The following is a 19356-nucleotide window of genomic DNA, read 5'->3' on the forward strand; positions in this document are numbered from 1 at the left end:
CAAACAGCCATATCCGTTCAATTTTCTCTCTCTTGACCTCTCTTTCATTCAAATCGTATTTCACATGTGTAGACCTGATGGCAATGTCATCTTGAGTTTGTGAGCAATTGTTCCTTTGTGGTGGTGTTCTAGAATCTCTGTTAGACGCTCTAGGTCCTGTAGAATCCCTTGGGCTTCGGCCTGTATCAGAATCAAAACAGTTTTACAGTCAGCAGAGCAAGACAGAAAAACTTTCCACTTGCCTCCCCAGGGGGGCGCTTTGGAGCCAGTGGCAAAAAAAAAAGTGATTGAAAAATTGCATTAAAAATTCAGGCTAACTTTTTAAATTATTCATTTTGTTTTAAGGGACTAAAATTGTGAAAACATGGCCTGTTCTGATCCAGTCTTCTGACGTCAATATCAAGTACTCAAGTACTTACATGAAATCCACTAAAGTCAACATTTGAAATAAAAAAATGTATTAACGGTTTTGCTGGAGAAGGGTCCAGCCTTGTCTAGACTAACCCTAATCATATGCAGTGAGGATCAACAACAATGGGAGGAAAAAGTAGAGCTAGAAAGGCAAGGAGGAAGGCAACACAAGATAACTAGATTTTGTGCCTTTATTGAGACAGAAGGCTGACCTATGTAGGACAGACTAGATATCCATCTTTCAAAAACCGCATCACCTTCAAGGTCATTAGACAGCTTTAAAATAAGAAATGACTACTCACTCTTTGCAGCGGCAGAATTTGTGCTTCCTGCGTCTTGGCATCGTCCCTCTCTGGAGACACACACACACACACACCAACACACACACACCAACACACACATTTATGTGTACAGTATATATACTGTATGTGTATACGTGTGTGTATATAAATGAAGACAGAAAGAAAGATGAAAATTGTTCATGTCCTGAGTCAAATATATCTGACAACTTTACCTGTTGCCGCCGCCGGAACAGAATGACGGTGAGGAAGAGGAGGAGGATGAAGATGACAGTGGCAGCACAGATCGTCACCAGCAGCCAGACGTCCATGGGGGCTCGCTCTGTCAACAACAGACACTCGTCATCCTCACACAACACAGACTAACGTTTTGGCTACACATCTGAATTCATGTTCTCGGTCAGGCACACACACACAGTATACATGCATATTTAAAGCAGTGGTATAGTGGCTCAGTCACATTCTACTCGTAAAATACCATTGCAAAAAAAAAAGTTTATAGATATTTTTTGAGACATTTGGGCCTTTAATATTTATAGTAGAGATAGTTTGTTTTGGAGAGGACAGGAAATGTGGGTAAAGGGAGGATGGGGCAGTAAGTGTCTGGATTCAAACCCAGGCCACCCTGAGGATTCAGTCTACATGGTGCCTCAGTCTACATGGTGCTTCAGTCTACATGAGGCCTCAGTCTACATGAGGCCTCAGTCTACATGAAGCCTCAGTCTACATGGTGCCTCAGTGTACATGAGGCCTCAGTCTACATGGTGCCTCAGTCTACATGGTGCTTCAGTCTACATGAGGCCTCAGTCTACATGAAGCCTCAGTCTACATGAAGCCTCAGTCTACATGGTGCTTCAGTCTACATGAGGCCTCAGTCTACATGAAGCCTCAGTCTACATGAAGCCTCAGTCTACATGGTGCTTCAGTCTACATGGTGCCTCAGTGTACATGAGGCCTCAGTCTACATGGTGCCTCAGTCTACATGAGGCCTCAGTCTACATGGTGCGTGCATTGGTCTGGTGAGACCCACCTTGGCAACACATTTACGACAACACAGCACCACGCCCTGGCCACATGGAGACTGTGAAACACAATAACGCGATTCTCTCTCCTTCCGCTTCCACTTCCTGAGCTCACCGATCTTCAGCATGATCTCCGCTGTCGTCAGCTTCTCCTCCTTCCTCCACAGCTCACACTTCCATCTGCCGCGATCACCACTGCCCACTTCCTGGAGGGCGAGGTGGGTGGAGTTGAGGGCGGGCCTCTGAGAGTGCGAGGAGGTTTCGCTTCTTCTTTGAGTCGGAGGGATCCACTCGACGCTCAGATCAGCGTCCATGGGACGGCCCAGGCTGCAAGTGAGGTTGACATCCTGACCAATCAGAAGCTGTGGCCCACGAGAGGATATAACTGTCACCGGGAGAGAGAGAGAGAGGGGGGGGGGGGAGAGAGAGAGAGAGAGAAAGAGATCCCCAAGAAAGGAGAAAAAAAAGATAAAACAAGATGATTGAAATGGGACATAAAACAGAATAAATACATGAAAAACATGTATACATTCTTTCTGTTCTAGCTAGAAGAGACGAGAGAACTGGCAAGGTGCAACAAACAGAATCAACAGTCACTTAGGGAATGACTAGTACAACAAGCCTGATCCAATACTAGATAACGAAGAACAGTGCAGGAGATTACAGAAGAAAAGAAGAGGTAAAAGTAGAAAAAGTAGTGGTGGGCATAGATATTTTTTTTTAATCTAGATTGATCTCACTGTAATCTGGGCGTTAATCTAGATTAAAATAGCTCATTTGAATTCCACTGAAGGCATTCAGAATATGTGTGCTACCCAAATAATGACTAAAGTAAGTCTTTGAGAACGGGTTTCTCAAGCCAGGTGGAAAATCAGACCAGGGGCTCATTACATCTCCTGTTTCCAAACTGCATCACAAACTGCTTGAAAAAGATGTTCTACTATGATCATTGGTGATGAAAATAAATGATGTTCAATAAGATGTAGCCTACTTGCATTTTCCCTAAAGCAAACCAGGCGGCTTCATAGCTGCATCCATGTTAGCACGTCACGTTTGATGTGATCATTTCATACACAAGGCATACACACAGGTTCGAAGACTCGTTCTCACCCCCTAACCCTAACCCTAATCCTGCAATTCGGCTGGGTATACATCCGCGCTAAAATATCAAGCTGAAAGTCATCATAGCTTGCATAGTATAGACCCAGCTCCCAACCCAACTTTGAGAATAGATTAACGGCAATATTTTTTTTATCGCCCAATGAGAGTCTCACGTTAACGCAGCACGTTAATGCCGATAACGGCCCACCACTAAGAAAAAGACAAAACACGCAAATACGTGACAAAACGTGATTGCGGATCACTGATTGTGGGTTAGGGGTAAGATTTTACAAGGGGTCTACAGAACTTTCATATCAGCTCACTCACCTTTCAGGACCTCCAAACGTATCACCCTCTTCAGTGTTTTGTCGCCTTTGAATTCCAGACCACAGGTGTACTCGCCCCTGTCTCCCTCGGTCACCCCGCTCCACTGGAGGGAGAAGTCGTAGTTGTTCTTCAGAGCTGGGAGTTTTTTATCACTCGCAAGGTTCTGGAGAGACTCCCAGGCTGGAGGGGGCCCCAGTTCAAGGAGCTTCTCTGGCTCCCTCAAGGGGAGGCCTGAGGCTCGGCTTGGGGTGAAACTCCAGTAGACTCCCTTGGTGTCTTTGGCCTTAAGCTCTTCCAAGGTCACGTAAGACGGGATTGAGCAGGGGATGAGGGGAGAGAGGGAGGAGGTAGAGGTGTAGATGGGTTGTTTTGGTGCAGGGGAGAGATCTGATGAGCACGGGGGGAGGAGAAGAAAGAAAGAAGAGAGAGAGAGAGAGAGAGAGAGAGAGAGAGAGAGAGAGAGAGAGAGGATAAGAGAACTTCAAATTAACTTGAAAATCTTACGAAAAATATGATAGCGTGGTATAAGTGTGTCCTGCCATTGCAGTTTGAGGCAGATGCAATACTCACCCACCACCACTACGGGGGCGCCAGCACTGTACTCCTGGTTGTCAGATGTGACCACACAGAGCCACTGCCCATGGTCCGTTCCACTGACGTTCATCACAGTCAGACTGATCCTATTGGCTCCCTGGACCCTGTTGTCCATGGATAGGTCTCTTCTCTGGGGATCCTCCCATCTCACTGGCTGTTTGTTAGAACCCTGCAGATCACAGTGGAGAGAGAGAGTCTCCCCAGCCAATAGGGGCGAGGCGGGCGGCCGCACACTCACTGAGGGAGGAAGAGGGGGCAGGGGGTGGGGAACATATCACATGGTCAGTAGACTGTATTATGATCAATGAGCAGTTTTGATAACATGATGGTACATGATCGTACACTCATATATCATTTATATTGGATCTTTCTTTGGCTCTTACTGGTGCGGAGAGAGTATGTGGTTGTGGAGAGGAGCATGTTCCCTGTCCTCAGTTCACAGGTGAATGGCTTGATGAAGTCCTCCTCTCTGAGTTGGGAGATGATCAGGGAGTATCCAGCCAGAGACACACGGTCTCTCCACTTGTCATCTGACAGGAAGGAATATTATAATTCTAATATAATTGTTTTAGATTTAATTATAAATATATATGTATATGTTTTATTATATCTAGCTGCATTTTCTAAACAGTTTTTTTTTATTTTTTATAATTTGATAAACAAATTACCAAGAGCTACCACCCAATTGAAGAATACATCAAATTGATCGTTACTCACCTTTTTTCTCAACCCCATGCGTGTTTTTAGATATTAGATCCTGTCCAGCTGAGGACCAGTAAACGTACAAAGTGGGCTTAAGATTGATGACATTGAGAGTGATCTGTCCTCCAACCTCACCATACGCCACAACGTTCACTGCATCCACAGCCCCTGCAAGCAAATCAAATCAAATGTATTTGTGTAGCCCTTTTTTACACGCAAGCATGTCACAGAGCAGGGCTTTACATACGCCCATAGAACTGCTGCTCAACCAACCTAAACCCTCAAGGGGTTTAGCACCGGACAAACAGAACATGGGTCTTTTTATGTCCTGTCCTAATTGACAGTTAGTTTATTGAGGTTACATTTATAAAATATCAAAGCATAGCATTGCTTACATTTACTACAAACTGTGTCTAAACTATTTGTTGTCAGATAATAAAATGATTAGGGGTAGGATACAAATTTAACATATACATTGACAAATGTTATTGTTTTTCTGCCTTTACCCAAGTGAAGAGGGACAATATTATCCATATAATCTCAGAATCAGAAGGGATTTTATTTGCCATGAGTGTTTGCACAAACAAGGAATTTACTTTGGCAGGGAGGTGCATACATTAAACATATAGGAATATTGAAACTTAAATATGTGGACTGACTATACAAGGAGCAAAGTCTAGCTAATACTAAGGGGGGTCTAGCTAATACTAAGGGGAATAAAAAATTAAAATATAAGTAGCCATAATTTACAATTTAACCTAAAAATACCGATACATATAAAATACAGATTGTGCAAACGATACAATAGTGCAAATTGCAATGTGCAGGGTGTCATTGTGCATCTCACCTGTTATTGAGTTGAACAAAACTATGAGCATAGGAAGACGGCCCAAAAAATCCTTCATTTTGATTGCTGCACTATAAAAAAAAAAACAGATTTAGAGAGCCATGTCACATTTGATAACTGCTCATAATCATTGGGACACAACAGTAATTTAAGCCTATAGACAAAAGAAAATCATACATTTAAATCAATCCATTATGTAATCTGTATTGAGAAGCTATCACAAAATATAAATAACTGAGACTCTGTTGATCTTTATTTTATGCAGTAATTTTTTACTTTTAACAATTTAAAATGTGTTCTACATATATATATTTTTTTTTCTAAGATTACACAAAAGAAAATAGCGGTCATGTGTACAGTCTGCTTATCTTTACGATGACGTTGATGACGAGGTGTAAAAATAACGAGAGAGGAAGGGGTTTGTGGTGGTCTCTGATTTCAAGAGATTGTCAGACAGAAACAGAAGAGCTGAGAAATACAAGAAAAAAAAAGGCAGTAGCTTTTGTGGTGGGCTTCGGTAGAAAGATGTAAGGGGAGGGAGTGTGTGTCGAGGGCGTGGGTTGTGGTGGGCCCTGATTTTGTGAAGTGTAAATTCCTACGATTGTTTTACCTCTCGTCTCCTCCCCCTCTAATTTACACCCCCTTCTTCCTCCTTTATTCCACGAAATGCGGATTTCTCCACGCTTGACTTGTGAAAAAAAGAGACCACACTGCCGGTAGTATAGTAGGAGTGTGGTAAAGTACGTTTTTTGTTTTGTATGTTTGAGTGATGCTTGTGGGTATGTAAAATTCTAGAGTATCAGAGTTCAGAGAGACTAAATGTGATTTACCCAGATAAGAAAAGATTTACTGAGATGTTATTTGATGCTATTGGCATTACATTTTAGATAAGTAGAGTTCCTGGACATTAGGAAGAGCAGGGGCCATTCAGACTGGCAGGTCAAACACTTGAGTAGGGCCAAGCACAGAATAGGAAGCAAAAAGGAAGAGAAAGAGAAGAGAGAGGGACAAAGAGAGAGAGAGAGAGAGAGAGAGAGAGAGAGAGAGAGAGAGAGAGAGAGAGGGGGAGAGAGAGAGAGAGGGGGAGAGAGAGAGATCACAGCTGAAGAGTAAACCCAGAAAAGCATGATCAAGTCTGTGGTCAGGGCGGAGGTTCAGTAGCAGACAAGAAGAAGTGAGGGAGGGCAGGGGAGGGCAGGGGAGGGCAGGGGAGGGCAGGGGAGGGGAGGGCAGGGAGGGAGGGCATACTGTAGAGAGAGAGGTGAATAGGAGGAGGCTGGGGAGACAGGAATGATTAGTCTGTGATCCCCTACGGATAAAACAATTGTTCTAATACATTGTTCAATTCAGCTAACTTTCAGATATTTCACAATATTTCAGTTACATTAATTTCAATTTACAGATTTAAATCATTAACTAAATTTATAGGAGGGGTAGCAGCGCACCAACATAAAACAGACAAGTTAAAAATACTGTTTAAAATGTGTATACTCACAAGAAATCGTGGAATGTCACTTGCTGATGATTAAGATGCTTGTGTTGATCATCAGTGTAAAGACTCTGCTTTTATACCGTGTAACGCTTCCGTCACAGCTGATTGGTCTATAACGTATCAGGAAACACACAATTATTGGTTAAGAACATTCGGATTCATAAATTACCTTATTGATTGGATGACGAGTTGGAACGGATGTATGTTAGTTGAATGTAAGTTTTCCTCTACCATAAAAGAACCAACCGACCAAAACTAAAAGTACAATGTATGTTAATTTATTAAAACATTTTCACACTAACAGCAAGTATTTAGGAAGAAATGTTTGCCAAACTGTTATGTTAATCAAATATACGCCATAAGTGCAGTACATGTTAACGCAGAGTCTAGCTGACACAACACATAATTACAAGGCATTACAAGGTCTTTTTAGCTTCAATTTATAAAAATAATACATAATTTGGTACAAATGGCTATTATACAACAAAATGAATTATTAAAAATATTTATAATGATTTGAAGGAGTGTACAGGTTACCAATTTACATGTGGTCACTACAATGTCTTGATATGATTGCAAAAGTAATTGTATACATAATTACAACAGTTTGAAATGTAATAATGATTTGATATGTAACTAACTACACAACAACAAATACGTAATGGCTGCTGAATGCATATAAACGTTGCATGAACACTTTGGATCACTTTCAAGTCAATTGTTTCAACTAAGACTACGGTTCCTATAAGATGAGACAACCACATGTCTAAGAGAAGGTTTTTATGAATTATTGCCCAGGCATCTACTGACAGAACATACCCAAATGCTTCCTTACACTCTATGTACTTTGACACGGTTGTCCGTTAATCAAATGATTTCCACGGTAATGATTTCATAGCCAACAAAATGTTTTACCGATATTATTTTTTTTAATCATAATATTAAAATGCTTAATTCTGATAATTAATCAGTGAGCATTCCAGACAAAAGGTAACTTGCTATTGAGATGAAGATCTTTTTTTTTTTTTCAAATAATCAAATATGTAATTATAATATTGACATCATAAATTACGTCAAGTAATCAATGAGAATTCCAGACAAATGCAAACTTGCTATTGAGATTAAATTAAAAGTCAAATCCAAAGATTACTATATATTTTCACCTTCAAGGTAGAGCAATATTAATAGTAATGATCAAATTACTGTAGGCAATAAGACGCCGTATCAAAGTAACTGTCTCTAACACTCCACCAACGTCTTTACTGCATTCAATTTAACGTTCCATTCCAATTCAAGCATATGTTTAAAACTACATGGAAATCAACTTGAATTTGGTCAGCAACACAGCTTCTGTAAATGAACTTTTCAATTGTTTCAGGGAGTGTCGTCTACTGGATGGATTGACTTTCTCACACAAATAAGTTAATAGACTCTAAGACTCACCAGGATAAATAACTCTTATAAAGTGAATTCAAGCACATAACATGTACACTGCTGTCCACTGTATGTCGAGATACACCTACACATCTTCTTTACTCTCAAACTGAGGGTCCGGTTCACTCTCTGTACAACAGAAAGACTTCTTAAGCCTGCAACACGCTCCACCTGAGGTCTCACTGTAGTTACTTTCACAGTTATCCACTTAAAGGCGAACTTCAAAAGTTCACTACAGAATTGTTACATTTAGCAGACGCTCTTATCCAGAGCGACTTACAGTAAGTACAAGGACATTCTGTGGAAAGTAGGGTGAAGGGCCTTGCCCAAGGACATCAGTGCCTTGCCCACAACGTCATTTGGCTCGGCCGGGAATCGAACTTGCGACCTTCACATTACTAGCTGGATTCCCTAACCGCTCAGCCACCAGAACACATCCCATCCTTGCATTTGCTTTGGTCTGTATAGGTGTTGTTATAAAACCGTGTGATGTTCTTTCGGGCTCCATGCTTTTGTTCAGCTGCAGGGTCGCACGGTCCACATGACTACGGTCTATAGCGCATACACAGAGAGATGGTACAGAAAATGAAGAGATAGAGAGACACTACACCAATGTAGTCTCCAACAAACTCCAATCTACAGTTTGCCCCATTTGCAAGCAGGGACAAAGTAGTTGCAGACTAGGGTGATATTCATTTTGGTTCAAAACATGATCGTTTCATGTTCTGTTTATGCATTTCTCTAGAGACTCAAACCAAGTTGGGTTTAAAGTTTTAGTTTAAATGACTTTACGAAGTGCATTTCTGAGCATGCATTCCTAGTGTTGCCTGTCAGTGAGAGCCTATGAATGTTCAGCAGATTAGAGGGTCTGTGTTCTGTGCTCTTCTGTTGAGACGGGATGCTCAAGCAGGTGGTTTAGCGACGTCAACCACAACAAGGACCGAACAAACATGTCACTTGCGTCTCATCCATCTCACTGAGGTTTAAACTCTTTTCATGCTCTACCTCTCCGCCTCGCTGTGTTCTGTGTTTTTAAAAAAAAGAAGAAAAAAAAAGGTTGTGAACTTTCAACTGTTCTCTCTCTCTCTCTCTCTCTCTCTCTCTCTCTCTCTCTCTCTCTCTGTCTTTCGACCTCTCCCTTTCAACAAGCTACCATGCATCCATTTTTCGGTTCAATGAAACAGAGCAAGGTTGTCGTAAAGGTCTCAACAGACGGCGTGGTTTTTGTCAGATGTGCTGTGAACTGTCCTGATTGGATGTGAGCAATTGCCTTACAGAACACACAGAGCATGCAGCTCCGATCAGCATCTCAGGTGCTGATCGATCTAAAGCAGAATGAGTCTGAGCTTGCTCGTTTTCGGTTCGATGGAAAATACCTGAGAGTTGAGGACTCCCTGGTTAGTCAGGGCCCCAAAGAAGTTGGCGTACACCACACAGAGTCATTACTGAAAAAGAAAAAGACTGATAGCGTGGGCTAGGGGAGAGAAAGAGGAGGTGATTCACTTTTTCGAGATGTCCCTGCTCCTCACCATGACCTCCCACAGTCTTTCCTACATTGGGTCTCCCCTTGTTTTGCAATTATTCGGTCTCTAGACATCTACACGTTTTAAACTTCCAAAAGCTCTCTCTCTCTCTCTCTCTCTCACTTTTAAAATGGCTATCTGGGGGGTCCACTGACGTTGGAACTGGAGTGTGTCTGCTCATCAGAAAGAAAGACAGAAAACTTGCGAGGTCTACAGACACAACTTGGTAAGCTTGTCTTTCTCTGGTTCAGTGATAGCTTGTGCTTCTTTAAATAGCTAAATGTCAGTGGAAACACAGGTTGAGGATCATAAACAAGTGACATTTTGGTCCAAATGATTGTGAAAACATTTTTTGTCTGTTGGTTTTTAAGTGGAAGTTTATCATGAAGTGTTGTGCAAGAGAAGACAAATACAGACTGAATGTTCCTTTCACTATTTTTTTGAACTAGTTGTGAGTTATCATGGATTATAAACTGTTCTAGTTACAGATAAACAAAAGGTCATGATTGTAGGCACATACCAACCAGGATAGATGTAATTAAGATGATGTGGCATCATATTTGGTCGTCTAACATACAATTGTTAACGTAAGTGGAAACACTGGAGGGTGGAACAAACGTCAAACAAGACATCTCAGTTTCTGTTTGAATGGAGACTAATGGAGATGGAGGTTAAGAGAGAAAAGGGTGGAGAGGGGTGTATTTGTGTGAAATTATGAAAAAGGGAATCCTTATGTCATATGCAATAAACACTCCCTCGCTCACCTAGTTTTGGAAAAACGAGAACGTGTTTAGAGTGAGAGGAAGCACCTGGTTCAGCCTGACAAAAACTGCTGTGGCCACGTGGAGGGACTCCAGAACCATGCTTTTGTTTATATAATAACAGCAACGTATTTGATAGAGAGCTAATACTGTTATGAAAAGAGTTCAAACTAATTGAATGATGAATGTGTGTGAATGTGAGTGATGTGTTATTAAATGCCAAAATCAAATCCTAAAAGAAACAAGTTTTAAACCACTAGTTTGTTTACAGATTACTGAATTGGTTTACTTCCCACTACACGACAAGGTTGAAGAGATCGCAATGATTGGTAACTTTCAAGACGAAACCACATCATGTACTGTACATCCATATTTACATTTGTTGTTAAAGTAATCTATGAGGTACATGAGACCGATGCAACTGTATCAGAAATATCTCAGAATCTCCCAAACAACACTCCTCATCAGATGCTTTGCACATATTTAGGTGTCATGATGTGATTTTACAGAAGTCATATTTATGACACAATTCTTAATTAAAGAGAGCGCAGTGAATTCATTGCGTGTCGGCCTGCCCAGGTCAAGGGTCATTTTTTTTTTTTTTTATCCAGATTTTTACTGCAATAAAGAAATACTTGCCCAGAATATATTTATTTTATGAAAGCAGAAACTGTGGTACCCAGTTGCATTAAAAGTCCCTAACAAAAGAATTACTGTTGATCTTACTTTGTAGAATGTATTATCGAAGGACTTCAGCTGTGAAAGCTCTAAATATGAGTTCTGTTGGCATTGATAATCGCATCTCTATGGTTGAACATTTGTAGAGGAGTTATTTCAGTTTACATGTCGAGGATGAGTCTAAATCTGGGTCCAGGTTAACAGGGTCGGACAGAGGGCCCATCTCATTCTGCAGAGCACAGTGTTGCGCGTGTGTTTAGTTCCTGATGGGCCTGTGAATACTCCAAACTGGACAAATTCACATCTTAATGGTTCACTAACACGTCGTGAGTATCTCTGTAGGAATTCGATCTTTCTACATAAACTGTTAAAAGTGTCAGTTGGCAAATTACAAAAAATGTAACACAGTATACATTTTTCAGGAACGTATTTGATTGCCTTTTCGAGTTTATCACCACAGGTGGGACACAGAAAAGTTAGTTATTACAGTGAGCAGTCAAACATTCTTGAAGTACGCGTTCTGTGAAATACATACAGACAAGAACCAAGCTTTTTCAATGAGAGGTTGACGGTCACTCGTGCCCTTATTTAATTGGATTAAAATAATGTTGTTGACTGGTGTTGCTGTGGAGTTCTGAACATGAGAAGTGTAAAATCTTTTTATTTTTTTTATTTTTTATGTGTAGCCATGGCAGCCAAAACAAAAGGCGAACTGTAGCTTATCACAGAACGTAATATGTGAAATTGTGTTGTACTTCTGTGAATCTCTGTGTGAGCGAACAAATGTGTTATTTATGCATTCATTTCAGTTAACAATGTTATCTTTAAAAAAAAATATTTTTTTCATTTGAACGATAACCTTACCATTTTAGTAATCCTGTGGAATCCTTGAGTAGGATCTTGACTGCTACAGGTCAGTTACTAGGTTCAATATAGGTCATATTGAACATTGGCTATTGATGATGGTTGCATTATGATGTCAGAATTACTGTAGAAAGGGTTTGGGAACATTACCTCGATAAAAACTAAAATTCAAAAGCAAAATTTTATTGCGAGTATCCACCATAGTATAGGAAGAGAATTATTATATAAAATGTCAAAAATAATTTTGAAAGAATTCTAATAACACCTATTTCTGTCTATTTAAAGACTTGTACAGTATTATATTGTGTGGTAGTGAACGCATAAAATCAAGTATTGAACTAGTATTGGCAAAAAAATATGCAGAGACACACCAACAAAGGAAATGTGTCTTTACTTTAAAGTTATTATATGTCATGAAGTTTATAAAAGTCCAAATAAAAGATATTTTGTTAAATGCAACGTGGTTAAGGGCGTCTACAAGCAACGAGCTCCACACATTCACAGAAAGAGTGCCAATGTACAAAAATACACATAAAAGTTTGCTTCTGACAGTCCCTGGCATGTGGCTCCACGGCATGTGATCTGGACACGACGAGAACCGGGTTCATTTCCAGCGTCCACCATTTTCCCTCTCTTCCCCCAATTTTGCTCATCTGTCTAAACTAAAATACAAAATCCAGACTCCGACAAGAGCATGCGAGTGTCGTTCTCTCAGTTCTTGGACGCCCTACGGCGAGAGCCAGAGGTCAGCGGCCAGGAGGATGCTGAACATGAATCCCGGATCTCGCTGCTCAGTCTCTGGAACTAACCCAACAACTGGGAGCTGTCTGATCTCACATCCTTACCCCCAACTCTCAATGTTTTATGATAAGACAACTGACCCAGTCAGTTACTTAGAAAATAGATCAAATAAGCAGCAAAATTATAATTTCCTTCATGCCATACTTTCACTCATCCCACTTCCGCTTGTGTGTTTTAGATTTGTGTGCCGTAATTATGGAATGTCAACATGGGGATCCAATAAATATTTACAAATGAATGTGCTGCTGGAGCAACCTACTACAACTACTACAACTGCACATCCACCAGATCCAAAACATTGTGTTAGGACCTGCAGTATGTACACGGCAGCGTGTTTTTAATTTCCCTCTAAAGAATGGTAAGTAAATGAACAAGTTCAGTGATTATGCACACATCTAATTTACTGGTATATACGTAGAATATGTGTTTAAGTATACAAGTTAGAACTCTGTACAGTATCATTCCATACCAACATAGACAATTGCGAAATCATCCACTTTTGCATGGCAGTTATTACACAAGTTTGTTTTGAGCTCTTCTCTACGTCCCCTGTAACATAGTTCCCGGTTCCATCATTTAAACTTCTCAGCTTTCTTGTCAGGCATTTAGGACCACAATCGTTAAAACCCAGAATTACCTCTGAAGCTCACCAGCAGCCAACAGGTAAGATATAACTAGACCATGTCCATGGCACTTATGCTTTATCAGTTCATTTATGATAAGTCAATAGATGATGAAGGCCTACTACTGCCAGGTCGGCAGTTGGGCAAGTTTATCATCAGATGTGTGGATGGGTTAGAGCCGTACTCACCGCTGAGATGTGTTCAGTGCTGAGATGAATTCTGGTCTGACATCAGACTGTACACACACTGTAGTCACACAAACACACTCACATAGAGACAGGAAGCTAGACTGTGCTGCGATCCTTTCCCTGTACCGAGACTCTCTGTGTCACACACAGGCACACACACACAGGCACACACACAGGCACACACACAGGCACACACACACACAGGCACACACACAGGCACACACACAGGCACACACACACACACACACAGGCACACACACACCGGCACACACACAGGCACACACACACACACACACTGGCACACACACACACATACACACACACAGGCACACACACACACACACACTGGCACACACACACACATACACACACACACACTCAGGCAGAACACATTTTTGCTCTATAAACCTGATATCTGATATCATACCAACTTATGTCTAGAACTGATCCCATGCTAGAGGTTTGCGGGAGGAGCAGGCATTGTACGTTACTACATAAATGAGGATCTGAATGAACATCAGAATCAGAATCTAAATTTGCTTTATTCGCCAAGTGAGTTTACAAAAACAAGGAATTCACTGTGGCAGGAAGGTGCATAGCATAAACATAAATATACTTTTATATTTAAGAATGTTTAATATAAAGTAGAAAAGGGTTAGGGTTAGGGAACTGAAGATCCAAAGTAGAGAAACAGGGAGTGGATGTATCAACACAAATTCCAGAAAGTCTTCCTTGTCTTCAGTGTTTACTGTAACACACAGACCAGTGTGAAGTGTTCTGTTTGTCACAGGTGTTTGTGACTTTCTTGTTGTGTGTGTGTATGGTCGTGTGACCACTGTTACAAGCACCTGTCTGCATTTAACTGCACCAGTTAGCGCTAGAAGGTATCTGTATAAAGTATAAAATGCTTGTTGTTGAAAGCAGACTGTGCTAAGGCAAAGAATAACAACCTTGTGAAATGTAAAAACAAAAACAAATATGTCATCGACATTTATTGACCAGAAGAACATTCGGACACAATTATGATTCCTTTTATTTTATGTAAAGTTACACATTTAAAACATTGTCTAAATCTTTCCAGCCACCCAGTCCTGATACAACGGTAATGTACTATATGAGCAGTATATTTATTTTATGAAAGCAAGTTACAAAAAAATACATCTTTATTATGGACAGTTGTAAGCAATTTTGACCACATTCTCTCTTGACGTTTTGTTTCACTTCATCCTTCCGCTTCAGTCTCTCTCTCTGACTCTCCCGCTCTCTTTTTCTGTCTCCTTCCAAGTCGATCTACCTTCCACTCCCTCCATTTGATCTACCTGTTTAGTGCTGTTGCTTGGCAACATGAGATGGCTTCTCTCTTGGTCTTCCTTTTGGTGGAGGACCCAATGCCCTGCTAAAAAAACACGGCAAACTAGTTTTAAAACTTTCCTCAATTCACAGTTTCTGTTGTACACAACGTACTGCTATTAACGGGTCACTTTCTCATCTACCATAACTACTAGTCCATCTTGTCCTTTATATGGAATCTGAATTGGTTTAGGAAGTAATCTGGAGTATTTACTTGGTGCAGTGGCAGTATTCATTGGGCTTCAAAGGTCGTCTGACTGTTCTCAGCTTGTGGCCTCTCCTCTGCACACACAGAAAAAAAGGATTATAAAACAATACAAGCAAGTATTCGTTTTTCTTTATTTCTCAATTCCCTAAATACATTTGTCAATCAAGCATATGATCAAGCTTCAATACTTAGGTATTCCACTTTCCCAGAGGCAGGGGCAGCTCTAAGGGGTCTGGGCCCCATGGCTAATTTGTACTCCGAACCCCAAAATCAAAACCATACAGTAAAGTGTGGGGTTCCACTGGGCCCCCTTGTGACCAGGGCCTTCATCTTGATCTTGCCCCCCGCTACGGCGCCCCTGCCTGGAGGTGAAGTGTTCGCACCCTGGCTTCACCCTACCTTCATCCTTCTGTTTCTGCGCTGCATGAGGACCACCAAGACCACCAGCAGGATCAGCACCAGGCCTCCGGCCCCCACTGCTATCCACACCCACAGGCTCAACCCCCACAGGGACAGTCCCCCTTGGCCGCGTACAACCACCTCCCCTCCTTCAGGCTCTCCAGGCTGGAGGACAGAGATACCTGGGAGACACAGACACATAAAGGGTTTGTTATCATGGTATGGAATGAGGAAATTCTTGATGTGGTTCAGCCAGAGTTACGTACAGTCGGAGCATCGAGTCACTGAGACTTTTTTCGGTCCAGAGGGTGGGACTGTGGGTTTGGAACCTGAGAAAGCACAGTCACTGTGTTATCAGCTACACACGTTATATCGACTAAGAACCTCAGGTCTTACATATGACACGTGCTAATCAAAACCTGTTAGGAGTGGGGGTTTAGAAGTACTGAGACAACCGTACTTTGCACACGAATGTTCACGGTCTCTCGATGGGTCTCCCCATCCTGAGAGATCTGACAGGTCCAATTCCCAGCGTCCTTCAGGGTCACATCGCTGAGCTGGACCTGCCCAGAGGACTCTGGGAGCCCTTCTCCGTCCGGACGCAGCCACTCCACCTTGGGCTTGGGCTCCCCGGTCACCTGGCAGTGGAGAGAGGCAGCAGTGCCCAGCAGGACGTCACTGGAGGGGGTCACTGAGGCTGGGGTCAGAAGGGGGAGAATTAGGGGGGAGGGAGGGGATGAAAAACAAAGTGTGGAGAAGCAAAGGAAGGGAGGAAGGAAAACAAGAGATGACATTTAAGTGAGAACCCAGAAAAATCTCGCATCCAGTCACATGTACTGGTCAGCTGTCCCTTAGTCGTGACCCGTGAGAGGACGAGATGCAGGCGGTGGCATCCGTATGGACGTGACCCGTGAGAGGACTAGTACCTGTAACTATGTAGAGTCTGTGGCTGTGCTCTGTTGTGTCCACCTTGCAGGTGTACAGCCCCACATCTCCACCTCCTACACTCGGAATCTCCAGATATTCTCCCGAACGCTTTACCTGGATGTTGGGGAATTTTCCTAACATGGGGAAAAGACAAGGGTCATGACCTCAATGAGAAGGGCAGAAAAGATGACCCTGCACAGATTTATCTTACCTATAAGTCTATTTATATTCGTTAATCTATATGTTATATCGTCCTCCAGGAAAGAACATGGGATATTGAAAGGTGTAACCTGCACAATTAGCAATATGCAATTTTGAATATGACTTTGAATAAGTCGTTGCTCATAGTTTACCTTTAGTCTGTTTTCCAGATTTCCCATTGATCCGTACAATGAAAGATTTCTGGTCACCATGTGTCCACTCTACATTCTGGTTTCTGATTTTGACCCCACAGTTGATTTGGGCAGACGCCCCTTGTTTCACAAACAAAATTGTCCCTTCTAATGGAACTAGACCATGAGCTGAAAGGAAGACTGTGACAGCAATGTAGAGGCGAGTTATTGTTATTGTGTCCAACACAGTGACAATCTTCTACAGTAATTGTATGTCAAAACAGTAGGTTATATTGTCACTCACCAAAAAATAAAAACACTTTCTTCATTTTCTTCTTTCTGAAAGAAATTATGAGTAGAGATATGAGAAACAATGATGCATCACATCAAACTGTACGTCAGTGCAGTTGAAGTATCCGTATACTTCCAGGGTGAGAAGCTGTAACAATGTCACCACACACAGCTTCTGTTCTGTAGAATCAACATTTGAGGTGTCTGACCACATAGCGATTTCCTCTCTCCAGCTCCTTTACTCTCTTTCTCTCCTTCTGAGATCGGTGAATGCATTTTGAAGAAATTAAAACGAACATTATATTTTAGAGAGAAGTAGATTTGTTTGTATAAATAACACAACACGTGGCATTGAAGCGGCCTAGATAACGAATACATTACTAATACATTTTAAACTCGTTTGATAGGTTACATTAAAGGTAAAATGAAAATTGTAATGGATTGAGATTAAGCCTAATCCATGACTATGATAATACTGGTGATCGTAATGAATAAAATACGATTTCAATATTGGAAATATTCCTGCAATTTAGCAATCTCAAACCTAAATAGGGCCAACTGAATTATTTCAGTTAACAAACGTGGGTGAATTTCGTTAAACTTTTAATAAGTCTATATAGGCTAATGAGTTATCGGTCAAATAGCGAAGGCACATTTGGCTGGAAACGATACATGTAAATCGTATGGAATATTTAAATATCCTATAAACATTTGATAAAATCGTTGGCTGTATAATAGCGTACAATAACTGCTCTCCGCGAGTAAACTTTAAAACAAACAAAAAATGGACTAATGAACCCATCCATAACTTTTGTATATACTTTTGCCAACAATGTGAAACTCGAAAAAAACTAAATTTTCTATTGAAAATCGTGGTTTGGCATGACCACAGTTTTCTTTAATTTGCGTTTTGTTACCTATCGCCTACCTCAGAAAACCAATTCAAATTCAAACTTGAACAAATATGAAAAATAATTAGGCCTCATCTTCTTTCACAACCACTTTGTGTGTATGTCTTAATGACAATTTTATCAGCTATAAGCCTAACATTCCAACTCTACAACATTGTCAGATCTTCACAAAAATATTAACGTATTAATGGTGATTTGTCTAGTTTGGTATTTCTTACCTGCTACTGCAGTTGATCTTTTATTTCTTGCTCTGTTCGGCACAACACACTGATTAAAAAGACAGGGTTGAGGATTGAGGAGGTGAATATAGCGGAAGAGATCTGAGGAAACTGCAACTTGGAAAGCTGCAGCAGGAGATGCACGAACGAAACAGGTTCTACTTTACTGCAAGTGACAGGAATCCTTCTTTAAACAGGTTTGTGAGTAGGCACATAGAAACTGCACATGTTTACGTCCTTTACTGGAAATACATTTAGACTTACTTGTAATTATTGTGGGTGTTAAAACCCAGAAAAATTACAATGAAAACAGATGCGATCTGTAATAACGTAGTCTCTACCTTTCAAAAACGTTTCCAAAAAGTGAAGCAACAGACAAGGACGGCAGAAAGACGAGTCTTTATTTGTCAGAGCAGAAGTAACAAAGGAATTCATTTATGCAAAATAAACAAAATAAAATGAAACCACCTTGCTAAATAACCCTCACCACACTTCAAATAACAACCAGTTCGATTTGGTGTTTATTGAACTTTTTATTACAGTTTATTTTAAATACACATTTGAACTGTTTTTATCCTTTGTTTAATAGATATTTGGGATAGTGAATGTCAAACTGTTTCTTGTAACCATCTTATTGGAACAGGTGGAGCAGGGGAGGTGGTGTTTGGCTGAAGAAGCGATAACATCACAATGGCAGCTATCCAATAAGGGAGGAGATGAGTGTCTCGAGAAGTCTAGAGCAGGAAGGGGCAGTGTTCACCAGCCACAGATATACGATATCAACAGCCGCTTGAGTCAACAGAGGGGATGAACTTGTATTTGAAATTAACCAAAAGCCTGGCACCAAGACCTACGCTAACCCTTTGCGAAAGAGCACCCCCTTGCAACACCGCTGAGAAGCGTATTTACAACCTCATTTTGTCCGTTCAAAAGCCTGTGTGAACGCGTTTTCTTAGCGGCCCGTTAAGAGTGAGAGAGTGCTTGCTTTGTGTGAGTGTCGGTGCTCTGCTGCTCTGGCCGCCCTCCCCCTCCCCCTCCCCCTCCCCTCCCCCC

The 19356-nt window shown here is 41.2% G+C and overlaps 2 protein-coding genes across 2 annotated transcripts in view; both read right to left on the reverse strand.

Annotated features, from left to right (window-relative positions):
• cd4-1 (CD4-1 molecule) overlaps window positions 1-5361 on the reverse strand; it is a 6479-nt gene extending 1118 nt beyond the window's left edge. Inside the window, exons 1-9 of the mRNA XM_084669169.1 lie at window positions 5304-5361; window positions 4472-4624; window positions 4138-4284; window positions 3731-3991; window positions 3161-3547; window positions 1848-2117; window positions 926-1032; window positions 714-763; window positions 1-180 (exon numbers count right to left, since the gene is read on the reverse strand). The exon at window positions 1-180 is cut by the window's left edge and continues 1118 nt beyond it. Coding sequence (XP_084525295.1) covers window positions 150-180; window positions 714-763; window positions 926-1032; window positions 1848-2117; window positions 3161-3547; window positions 3731-3991; window positions 4138-4284; window positions 4472-4624; window positions 5304-5361 — 1464 coding nt within the window. The 3' untranslated portion in view covers window positions 1-149. The remainder of the gene's footprint in view (window positions 181-713; window positions 764-925; window positions 1033-1847; window positions 2118-3160; window positions 3548-3730; window positions 3992-4137; window positions 4285-4471; window positions 4625-5303) is intronic.
• A 9321-nt stretch (window positions 5362-14682) lies between these two features.
• LOC146301479 (protein CEPU-1-like) lies at window positions 14683-18344 on the reverse strand. Its single transcript, XM_084671124.1, has 9 exons — window positions 18304-18344; window positions 17188-17222; window positions 16905-17084; window positions 16551-16685; window positions 16085-16321; window positions 15891-15953; window positions 15625-15806; window positions 15232-15299; window positions 14683-15063 (listed from the first exon to the last, which is right to left on the reverse strand). Exons 2-9 carry the CDS (start codon window positions 17210-17212, stop codon window positions 14991-14993), a joined length of 963 nt encoding a protein of 320 aa, XP_084527250.1. The 5' UTR covers window positions 17213-17222; window positions 18304-18344; the 3' UTR covers window positions 14683-14990.
• Between the last annotated feature and the right edge of the window lie 1012 nt (window positions 18345-19356).

This window comes from Hypomesus nipponensis, chromosome 2 (assembly GCF_054491055.1).
Source record: "Hypomesus nipponensis isolate SF chromosome 2, ASM5449105v1, whole genome shotgun sequence".
Taxonomy (NCBI): Eukaryota; Metazoa; Chordata; class Actinopteri; order Osmeriformes; family Osmeridae; genus Hypomesus; species Hypomesus nipponensis.

Excerpts from the sequence above, each read along its gene's own strand:
- LOC146301479 (XM_084671124.1), bottom strand. The coding sequence starts at position 17,212 with ATGAAGAAAGTGTTTTTATTTTTTG. Across the intron at positions 16,686-16,904 it reads ATCTGGAAAACAGACTAAAG|GAAAATTCCCCAACATCCAG; the intron begins GTAAACTATGAG and ends TCCCCATGTTAG. Across the intron at positions 15,954-16,084 it reads CGTGAACATTCGTGTGCAAA|GTTCCAAACCCACAGTCCCA; the intron begins GTACGGTTGTCT and ends GTGCTTTCTCAG.